This window comes from Coloeus monedula (assembly GCF_965178545.1).
Source record: "Coloeus monedula genome assembly, chromosome: 20".
In the NCBI taxonomy this organism is placed as follows: Eukaryota; Metazoa; Chordata; class Aves; order Passeriformes; family Corvidae; genus Coloeus; species Coloeus monedula.
In genome coordinates, this window is record NC_138800.1 from 7,342,216 (window position 1) to 7,353,073 (window position 10,858).

At 49.5% G+C, this 10,858-nt stretch overlaps 1 protein-coding gene across 1 annotated transcript; it reads right to left on the reverse strand.

The window, feature by feature from the left end:
- Positions 1–1,701: 1,701 nt before the first annotated feature.
- TMIGD1 (transmembrane and immunoglobulin domain containing 1) lies at positions 1,702–10,850 on the reverse strand (the record flags this gene model as incomplete). Its single annotated transcript, XM_082294928.1, has 6 exons — positions 8,676–10,850; positions 5,165–5,264; positions 3,961–4,239; positions 2,894–3,172; positions 2,000–2,103; positions 1,702–1,734 (listed from the first exon to the last, which is right to left on the reverse strand). The coding sequence occupies exons 1-6, from the start codon at positions 8,853–8,855 to the stop codon at positions 1,702–1,704; spliced, it is 975 nt and encodes a 324-aa protein (XP_082151054.1). The 5' UTR covers positions 8,856–10,850.
- Positions 10,851–10,858: the final 8 nt, after the last annotated feature.

A 10,858-nucleotide genomic window follows, 5' to 3' on the forward strand; every position in this document is an offset into this window, starting at 1 on the left:
CATGGGCCCCTCACACCGTCGGTCACACCGGCCCCTCACACAAAGCCCTCACACGGACCCCTCTCACGGGCCCCTCACAGAGCCCCCTCACAGCGACCCCTCACATGGACCCCTCACACCCACACAACCCCGCGTCCAGAACATTCCACACTGCCTGGAGTCCGTGCCTCCCCGCCCCGAGGAGCGCCAGTGCTTGGGGCTGTTGGTGGCACAAGCTGGTGTCAGTGCCTGTCAGGGGCTGTGTGTGGTACAGGCTCGGCCCTTCAGGGCTGGTGTCACCCCTGGGTGAGCGATACCCATCCGGAGCACCGCCGTGCCGCTGTCCCCGGCTCTATCCGCACGGTGTCACGGATTAACGGGAGGGTTTGGGACACGTCTCCACAGCTGGTGGTGTTATTTAGGCCGAGTACCCAGGAGCATGAGGTGGCACCGCTATGGCACCTTGAGGGACCTCCCTGAGCACTGGTGAGTCAAGGACACGCTCTGGATCTCACTCCAGATGAGGCTGCGGAATCTTCCTCTTGAGGAGCTGCCCTGCTCCGCTGAGAAGAGCGCTGGTACATCAGAGTCTCAAATTGATTTACAGCACGCAGTGTTTATTGACAGTGTTAGTAATGGACTGTTCCAAGGCATGATGAGGCTTCAACAGCTTGCCAGGACCTTGAGAAAAGTGCTTGAGTGGCATATTTGTTGAGGGAAGGGACGCATGGAGACGTTTTCCACCCACTGTGGCGCTGGAGCAATCACACTGGAACTTCACTTGGGGCTGCCCCAAGCCCTGGGGTCTGTCTCAGCCACAGAGACAGGAGGTGCAGCAGCAGTGCTGAGTGCCAGGCAGCTTTTGCCCTGGCAAGAGAAGCTGAGGTGCCCATAGGATCATTGGGAAGGGGCAGGAAGTTGGGTGGCCACCACCCCAGCACCCTGTGGAATGGCACTGCAGGACAGAAAGCAGCTGTCAGCCCAACACCTCACTTCATTTGTGTGCATCAGCATCACAGTCCAGCAGAGATTCCTCTGTAGGAATCCACAACCCACGTGCCTGACTGCACATGCGTTCCTTGTTGGAATAAGCATGGAGAGCAAGAGCTGGCACCATCTCATGCAGCCCACCCGCCTCAATGGTGCTCTAAGGAAAGGTTCCCAGTGACCAGTTCTAACAGTTCTGACACTCTAAGCAGCAGGTTAGAATCAACAGATGCAAAGAACCACTTATATTTTGAAAAAACATATAAACTTGACCCCAAAAAAACTTGTTTCAGTGCTTTATCTCATCCTCTTACACAATGCCTTTGGTTGACCACTAGAAATGATGTTTTCTGGGTGTTCTTTACCTGCAGCAAAATGAACAGAAGAAACGAAAAATCACCTCCTAGAAAAAAAAAGAACCACAAGTAAGTTGAATTCATCTGGGCTGTGTTCAGCTCCAGAAAGCTCTCAGCAGGCTGAGGATATGACATCAGGGTTTTTTCCCTTATACACAGGGGTAGCCAGAGCCCTGGGATGGCCAGGGAAGGGCAGGATTTATGTGTCCCCTGTCATGTTCCCAGGGAACCCTCTCTGCTGGGACAGGAGGTGTGGGTTGATGTTCACCAGCCAGAGTAAGAACTGGGTCAGTTTATCATGCTGAGTGCACTTTTCCAGCTTTTGCCAATTTTTAAGAAGGAATTAATCTCGACTAAGTGTGAACAAGCAGTCAAATACTTACAGAGCTGTTTCTTTTGGTTTCTTGAAGCACTGAAAAGAAAGAAATAGTCCTGTTATCTTTCACGTTTCCTGGCCATGGGGATATTGTTACAAATATTGCAAGTACATAATGCCTTCCACATGAAATATCTAATACTTGATTTATCTACTGGTAATTCTAAAGCAGAAGGTAGTTTGTAGCAGTTTTCTAACAGTGAAAAGAAACATTATGACATAGAACAGAAAAGGTAGAAAAAAACAGGGCAATGCAGCAAATAATATTATTTTTTTCCTATGAAACTAGAGCTTTCCATACCTTAAAAATTTTGTCTTTTCGAGCCACAATTCCAAAAAATACTGTGATTGTAACCACCACGACAGCAGCAATAACGGCCTCCTTGGGAAAAACAGGTTTTTTATCTGTCAGGAAAGAAGAGGTTGGATATGTGAGAGATTAGTGCAGCCACATAACCCAGAACATCTCACAGGACTGTGGAAAGACATATTTCTCTTCCCACAGCTGTCACCACTGAGTTAACTGTTGCTCTCTCTGCTGTCTGCAGACTGACTCTGTGTGTTAGTCCCCTGGAAAGAAGGGGGCTGAGCCTGTATCTTAGTGAACTGAAGAAGATCCCCCAGGCACTGTTATGCTCAGAAATAAGGCTGTCCAGAGGTACCACTGCCACAGGTAACATTGCTTCCCTCGCTGTGCCAGGAGGGTAGAAATGAAAGGGGTCTGGGCAGAGGTGGGACATAAGTGCCTGGTGGGTCACCTTATTTAGAGTCACCTGTCTGAGCCCTGAACACCCAGCCCCTGTAGTCACTTCTGGAGCACAACTTCTCTTGCCTTAAGGAGCTCTTTGGGCACGACAGAATACTGTGGTCAGAGTAAGATGCTTCAAGTAAGACCTGAGGTGCTTTAAACCACACTGTCAGCGTGGGAAGAGCAACAGTGATGGATGAGCCCTCCCCGGGTCACACTTGCCAAATGCTTTTGAATAACAGGTAGAGCAGGAGAGGCCCTTCCTGGTGCTGTGGTCCCAGGCACAGGTGCAGGGAGAGCTCCTTGGCTGTTGCTGTGCCCTCAGAAGTCCATGCAAGGAATTTACCACACTCCACTTATGCTTCTTAATATAAATGGATTGCTGTCATTATAAAAGACAACAGAGAGTTATTTGTAAAGCTTAATGTTTGGCAGCAGCCTTGTTACCTTCAACTATGAGGTGGAAATCCCTTGTCCCATTTCCCAAGGGTGATTCCACCACGCAGGTGTAGGTCCCATTGTCAGACTTCTGCACTTTCTTGATGGAGAGCTGAAAGACCTCACTGGTCTGGTGCAGCTCATGATGATTTTGCTGCAGGGTCAGGCTGTGGTTGTCCTTGTACCAAGTGGTTTGGGCTTGAGGGTTGGACTTGGAGTTGCAGGTCAGACTAACATCTTTTTCTTCTTCCACATGGAGGGTCTCCTCTCCACTCAGCCGGGGAGGAACTGTTCACAGAAATGCAGTTCAACGGGTCATTAATAATGCTGCCCATAGAATCACAGGACCATTTAGGTTGGAAAAGCCTTCTCAAATTGCCCATTAACCCAGCACTGCCAGGGCCACCACGAAACTATGTCCCCGTGTGCCACATCTACACATCTTTTAAATCCCTGCAGGGATGGTGGCTCCACCACTGCCCTGGGCAGCCTGTGCCAGGACTCAATGATCCTTTCAGTAAGGGAATTTTCCCTAATACCCAGTCTAAGCCTCCTCTGGCACAACTTGAGGCTATTTCCTCTTATCACTTGTTATTTGGGAGAAGAAACTGACCCCACCTTGCTCCAACCTCCTTTCAGGAGCTTGTAGAATGCCTGCCATTTAACACAAAGTAAGTTCCCTTCACACATCCCTTGTCCAGTGGTCTAACACATCACAGTAGTGCAGCCTTTCCTGATCCCCGGGAATGAGGAGAGCAATCAGTGGCAGAGACTGTCACTCCAGTATTTCCTCTGCCCTGACTTGTATCCTTGGGAAATAATCTAGGTGGAGGCAGGGACATAGAATATCTTTCTGTAAGGGCCCACCCACTCCTATAAAAGAGGCCTTAGATCAGGCCATAAGCACCACTGTGGGAAGGGAGTGTCTTAGCATGTGAGTTATCTCCTCCTAAACGCATTTTTTCCTGGTGAAGACAGCATACAAGGAGGCAAAACACCGCCCAGACAGAGCTGCTCGGCCCATGACTCCATCCCACCCCAGCCATTCCCCACGGAAATCCACCACGGCGACTCACAGTGCACGTCCAGGATCACAGACACCTGCACAGACTTGTCCCGTGCCAGCTTGCACGTGAAGGTGACTCCGTTGTCAGACTCGTTGACCGGGGATATGCAGATGTTACTGATGTTCACTTTATTGCCATCTTTCAGACTCACCTGCCCATCTCCCCGGTACCAGAGCAGCTCCTCAGCCTGGCTGCTGTTGTGTACGAGGCACGAGAGGGAGATGGGAGGGCCAAGCTCTGTAGACAGGGTGAAGTCAGCAGCATGGTTATTTACAGACAGTTCCAAACCTGCAGAAGAAGGAGGACAAGGACATTTAAGTATCCTAAGCCATATTCTTCCCACAAAAGCTGCCCTGCTCACTTCTCCAGGCCTTGACCTTGGAGGAGGGATGAGACTTTCAGGTTTCAATCTACCAGGTTTGCTGTTTTCAGGTGGAATGTTAGTTTTTGAGACAAGAAGCTGTCTTCATCTCAAAGCTCCACAGTTATTTAAAATAAAAATCAGGCTTTTGCAGAACACCAAGGCCTGAGCTGTGACAACAAAATGTCTGAAACCAGGAATGACCATGTGACACCCAGCAAAAGGTCATTCCCATCCCATCACCCTCCTGCTGCCCATTAGTGCTGCAGCACCACTGTGCTCACTGTTTGATATTCTGTTTTTCAGTTGAAGCTGGATGCCCTTGGGAGTATAAATTAGTTAATCAGCTGTATCCTGGCTCTTGCAGAGCTGCAGTTTGTCAAAGGTACAAACCTCAGGACATACTAAATGAACAACCAGTATGGGAAATAAATTACTGTAATGGGACGGAACTCGCTACTGCAGCCTGGGCCATAGAATAATGAATAAAAAATATAGCTCAGAATATAAAGGTACTAAGGCCCTGTGAATATAAAGAAGTCTGAAGGTCCCTGCCTGAAGGTGTTCCCACGTGGCCAAAGCTATCACACTTCTCACTGCTTAGAGCAGGTTTGGAAACTGTGGCCTCATCATCCCTGCTGCAATAATGTCAGAAAACACTGAAGTTTCCCCATTCCATTCTCTGCTATTCTCAGATCAGAGGCCAGTTTTCAGGCAGTCCTCTGGGGATGACCTCCAGAACACTCAAAAGCTGGGATGCTGCTGTGGCACATCACCCAGCCCTGGGCAGTTTCAACAGTTGGTGTGATGGGGCTTGGACAAAGCCAGGATGGGGTTTTTTCCATTCCTTACCTGTGGCCACACATGCCAAGAAGGAAATGGCAAGGACAGGCACTCCGTAGGGGACGGCGAGGCTGCATCTCTGCACCATCTCAGAGGGGCCCAGCTGGCTCTGTTGGAGAGAGGGTCACAGCACTGCTGCCTCCGTCAGGGCTCGCAGGGGTTAATCCCTGCTGCCATCAGACACCCTGGGGAGAGCCCTCACATCGGGGGACAGGGTCACCAGGGAATAAACTGAGTCGATTGTTGCAGGGCATTTTCCAGTTCAGAGCAGATTCCAAGTGGGGTTTTATGTCTCTAATCTCCATTACATGAGTTTGTTGTCTCCAATCACCCGTCAGCCAGGGGAACCTGTCTCTGGATCGGGTAGCACTGGACTTACCTTGGGAAGACTCTCTGGAGAGGCTGCTTCTGCTGGGAAATGCACAGTTCTTTCCCCTCCTTATTTATAGGGTCTGAATTTTAATATTTTATGGTAGTTCGTAAGAAGTGAGTCCATAAAATGGGTTCAAGGCCTCGTTCAATTCCTGTATTTCTGAGCTCCTTGAACACTGAAGAAAAGTATTTGCTGGGCTCTGCTGGCTGTTTTATGAGACTTGCTGAGGCAATGAGTAACTAATGAGAGAGTTCCTGCATCAGCCATAAAGACTTTCAGCCAAAAATAATACCTTTTTTCCCCAGCTTTCTGGGTATTCACAGCACTGTTTTAAGCCGCAGGGATTTTATCCTAGATTATCCTAGAGCAGGAGTAGACTCCGATTTGTCCCTTTTTTCCCAAAGCTCTGTTGCCATGTCCTCTTTTGAGTGGAAAATGAGAAAATTCACTGATTCAGACTTTGAACTGCATGTTGGCAGAGGAGAGAGCAGACACTGTCCTGCTCACCAGCATGTACCCCCAGGCTGCTCCTGTGCTTAGCTCAGCCCTGGGCACCTCCCAGCATAGAGCCAGAGGATCTGTCCCCGCTGTTCCCTCTGCTGGGACAGCTGTGCCTGGGCTGTGTGTGCCCAGAGCAGAACTGAAGCACTTGGCTACGTGGAAATCTGTCTGGAAATGCTGCTTGTACCTCGACAGGGTGATGGTGACATGGTCACAAAGCACGGGGTCCTCGCAGCCTTCAAACGTGCTGTCACTGCTGCCAGTGTCCCTGCAGGCACATCAGTCATCAGGAATGGGCTCAGCAGAGCCATAAAGTGCATTTCATGAGCAGGAGGAGCCTGGGATGTGTCCTTGGTGTTTTTTTTATCTGTGGACGCCATGTCCCAACTCAGTGGCACAGATGTGGGCAGGGAGGGCTCCTGCTCTGGGGCTGCTGCCTGCACACACAGCACAGGAGCACAGAGCACTGGTTATTTGTGGGGCTGTTGCAAACAAGGGTCACCTTTGAGTGTTAATATAACTCTGTGTATATGGGTTTACCCTTAAAACCAACAGGGAATCACTCTCAGTTAAAAAAGTATATGTGTACAAAAGTCCCTTAAAGAGAGAGTTCTCACTCTCCCTTCTAAAAACTGTCCTGTCCTTGTAGTATTCAACTAAATGTTGGTTTATGGTTCAGTACAAACTTCAATCCAAATGCTCTTCCTAGGAGTAAAGTGATCTTTGTGGTTTGGAATTAAGCTGAGTTGAAACAGAGAGGGTTTCAAAGGAATTGGCTAGGAAATGGCTCATGTGCTCCCTCTACAATGTGAGCCAAAGGCAGGAGAGTGCAGGGAAGTCCGTGCTCCCTCTGGTCACTGCACTGCACCGACTGACACTCTGGAGAAGAAGGAGGTGTTGGGAGTAAGTGAGGATGTAAAGAAGGAAAGAGTGGAGTTTGGGAGTATTTCTTTTAATGTAGAAATGAGAGTAAGGGAAAAGATTGTCAGACAACAGCTGTTCTGTGGGGGGTTTGTTATGATGTGAGGCCCAGCATCAACTGGTCCATGGCAAGCAGTGAGGTGAGCTGAGGTTCTTCTGGAGCAATGGCAGTGTCCTGTTTTGCAGTGGGCTTCGGGATCTGCTGAAGGAAGAGGGACTAGAAAATCAAGGTGTCACCTGGCCAGAGGCACTGAAAGGCAGTTGTTTAGACCTGGTAAGAATTACTTTCGTAATGGCTTTTTACACTTTTCTTTTTATACAGGGTATAATTAATCTGGTGGGTGTCTAATTACTGAGGTCTAGAGTTCTGTGGGTTGTGTTCTCCACCTTTCCATTACGTTTTGGAGGGACGTAAACCTCATGTTCCAGAATGTAAAGCAGCCACTAATGACTCAGACTGGGAGGAACCTCTTCAGGGAGGCAAGTACTCCGTAACTCTCCAGAGCAAAGGATCCAGCCCTCACATTTGAGGTACTTGGATCTGCACTGCCAAGGCTGGATTAGACAGACCATGGGCTAGAGTCAGTAATCCACCACACCGGTTCCTGCTTGTCATCCTTATGGCAACGCTGGACCAACAAACCCAGAATAAGACTACTGTTAAATATGACTCTGAACAGCCTCAAAGGAATTAATTAATAAGCAGCAGTCTATTCCTGGGTGTAATCCAAGCCTTAGAAACTTGAGAAGAGAAGATTTAAAACATGATAGAGATTGAGCAGAAGTTTTTCTTTTCCACTGGGTTTCTTAACCTCCGGCTCAAAACTTCTCAATAGTTTGGGTTCTGCGTGGATCTCCTCAGTGCCTCTGGGAGCAGGGAGAGCAATTCCTAATCCCCCACACTCTCACTGGCAGATGAGATCTTGATTTATACTCAGCAGAGTTGTGAGGGCTGATGGTTGCTCCTGGAGTCAGGGGCATGGCAGGATCTGCACAGACGTGTGGAAACCCGGGATTGTATCTATGGTTTTGTCAAGCAAACAAAGGCTGTAACACGGCTGTAATCCTGCTCCAGAAAACATGTTTCTGCAATAGTGCCTGAGGCTCTGCTCTAAGGCTGCTCCTGTTTTCCTACTCCTTGTGGTTCCCCACTTCTAATCCCTTCTTAATATGTGGTGCTACATATTTTGCAACACTTCCATTGTTGGAGGATGACTGTAACACCCAAATCCAGTGCCTCTCCTTGCCAAATAACTGGGCTGGAAAGCGAGGCTGTCAGGGAATGCTGCTTGAACTTACTCAGCACTCCTGTTCCCACCCACAAAACCTATTTTTCCCAAGTATAAAGATTATGGAGATATGATGTGCCCTGATTTCTCCCAGCCTAGACCCAACATATTTCTCACTGGTGAGATGGAGAGATCCCAAGTATTTTTTTGTAAATTTGTTAACAAATCTATTTTCTGATGATCCTTATATAAAGGTCACATGCTCTGCCACTGAACACAGAGGGATGATGAGTGAACTTTATCCTTGGGAAGGAAAAAGAATAGTTAAAGAAGCACTAAACCAGTGAATATTTTGAAATTTTAAAATAAATTCAAATGAAAAATAGACATTAATGAAGAAACAGATCCTGGGATCATAAAAGTGAAGAAGAAGCCTTCAGGAAGGTGAGGCTCCAGCACAAGTGTTGGACGTGGATGCCACCTGCTGGGTACCCACCCACGGAAGCTGGCGGGGAGCAAAGTCACTTGGGAGCGCTGGAATCCGGATGAGATCGCTGTGATCACCTTGGCAGAAGCTCAGAGGCAGTAAATCCTGTAGAAGGCTGAAGCCACACTCATGACTGGGGAGGATGCTAAACTTGGTGCCTGTTTGATGCTGGTGGCCAGTACAGGACATTCCCTAGCAGAATTCCCAGAGCTGCTTCTCTTTCAAGACTCTATTCTGCTGTGGCTGCTCTACAGCCACAGATATTTTTGTCTACCTTGAAACTTTTATCACCAGTGGGATTTCTTGGAAGTGCTCTGCTGGAAAACCAAGTGCTGATTTGATCTTGTGAAGTGCTGCCAAACAGTATTAGCAGTTTTAACTTCCCTGCTGTGGGGTCATCCCTCGCTCCCTCTGCGAGGAATCTGCAAAGACTGAGCTACTCCATCTTTCCAGTTCATGGGGAACCATTTGCTGCCGGTCTTCAGGAGAAAATCACAGTCCTGCTCCATGGTTGGAAGCACTGTGGAGTGTGGTGAGGCAAAAGCCCCAGCTCCTGAGTAACCACCTTTTGGAGTGCCGCAGCACTGGCACAAAGCAGAGATGAGGAGGTGGGAGAGGAAGAGGAAAGGGAGGAGGAAGAGAAGGAGGAGGCAGATCAGTCCCCAACCTGCGTATTTGTTCTCCCAGGGATGGGGAAGTCAGAGCTCTCCTCGGCTGGCCTAAGGCAATGTGAAGGGTTTGTTGTTACTGGCTGCTGAGCAAATGAGCTGGTGACTCATCAGCCTTTGCCACATGCTGCTTTTACAATTGGCCTGTTGGAGTTCCAGACAACTGGGCTTTTATCGGCTAAAAAGGGAAATGAGCTCAGTTACTCTGGGTAAATCCAGAGCAATTCATTTGCAGACTGAGGACTTAAAGCTGTATAGTGGTGATCACTTCCAAGATAGCTAAATTCCGTCATGACATTCCTTCTCCCTTTTGGTTTAAGAACATCCTGATGACTGAGGTCTTTTGGCTTTTCCAGTTTCATTTGATCTGGGGCATCCTTTTGATGCATAACCCCTGTTTCCTGCTTCTTCCTCTCCTAAAAATTGTGCAGCACAGATGAGCCCCAATAAAGAGAAGCCAATTTACTCTCCCTTTCCTCGGGGCTCTTCTGATGCTGTACCATGCTTGGCTCACACACGAGTTTGCATCATCTGATCTCTTGCGCAAAGGATCCCGGAACGCCACGCCGTGAGATGAAGGAGTCATACTTTCAGATGGTTCCCCTGAAAATCAGTCTTATGTGCTAGACGTGGGGCTTGTGTCTCCAACAGGAAATGCCAGAGCTGGGAAGCAGATGTGTACATGAGATACTACTGAAAAGTTAAACACAATTGACAGGAATCTGCTGTCGGAAATGGAGTCTTTCATTGTTTTATGGATTGCAAGGTGATTTTTGCAGAGTAAGGTGTCTTGCCTTTAGTCCTTATCATCTCACCTGCCTCACAAAGAGAATTAGATGGAGGAAACCCCAAAGTACTGTTTATATCTCTTCTGAGGCTCATGGCTCTGCAGTCACAGCCACATGCAATGCAACATCACGCTGTTAGAATTACTTTAATCCCCAGAGGTCCGATCTGAGCAGGCAGCTCGCTCAGGGCTGGCCACATGCGCTTCCCGCCAGGAAGACGGAGGCACCAGGAGCAATACCTCGTGTCCCGTGACCCACCGCTTGTCACCGTGCCCAGGCAAAGGCCACTCCGTCCTTCCTCCCCAGGTCCTGGTTGGTGTTCCGGCTTGGAAGACCTCCTTGGAGACGAGGGATCTGTCGTGACCCCTCCGAGGTACTGGCGCATCGCCCGGTGCTGCTGTTTGTCCCCCTGTGCGCAAGAAATCCCTGTTGGGTTATTCACCTCTCGCGCAGCGGTGCGCGCCGTGGAACAGCTCACGCGGAGGCGTTCGTGAGGGCAAACAGCGAGTGCGGAGAGCCAAAGGCCGCGTTGTCCCGAGGGAGGACGGCAGCCCCCGTGCCCTCGGAGCCCCCTCCGCGGGGAACGCGAGCGGCTCCGCTCCGCTCCCGCTGAGCGCCACGGCGGAGCCGGGCCCGGAGCAGCGCCGGGGCCGGCAGGGGGCGCCGCGGCGCACGGTGACACTCACCCCTGGTGACGTAACGCCCCCGCCACCTCTCATTGGTCTCTCACCGCCCC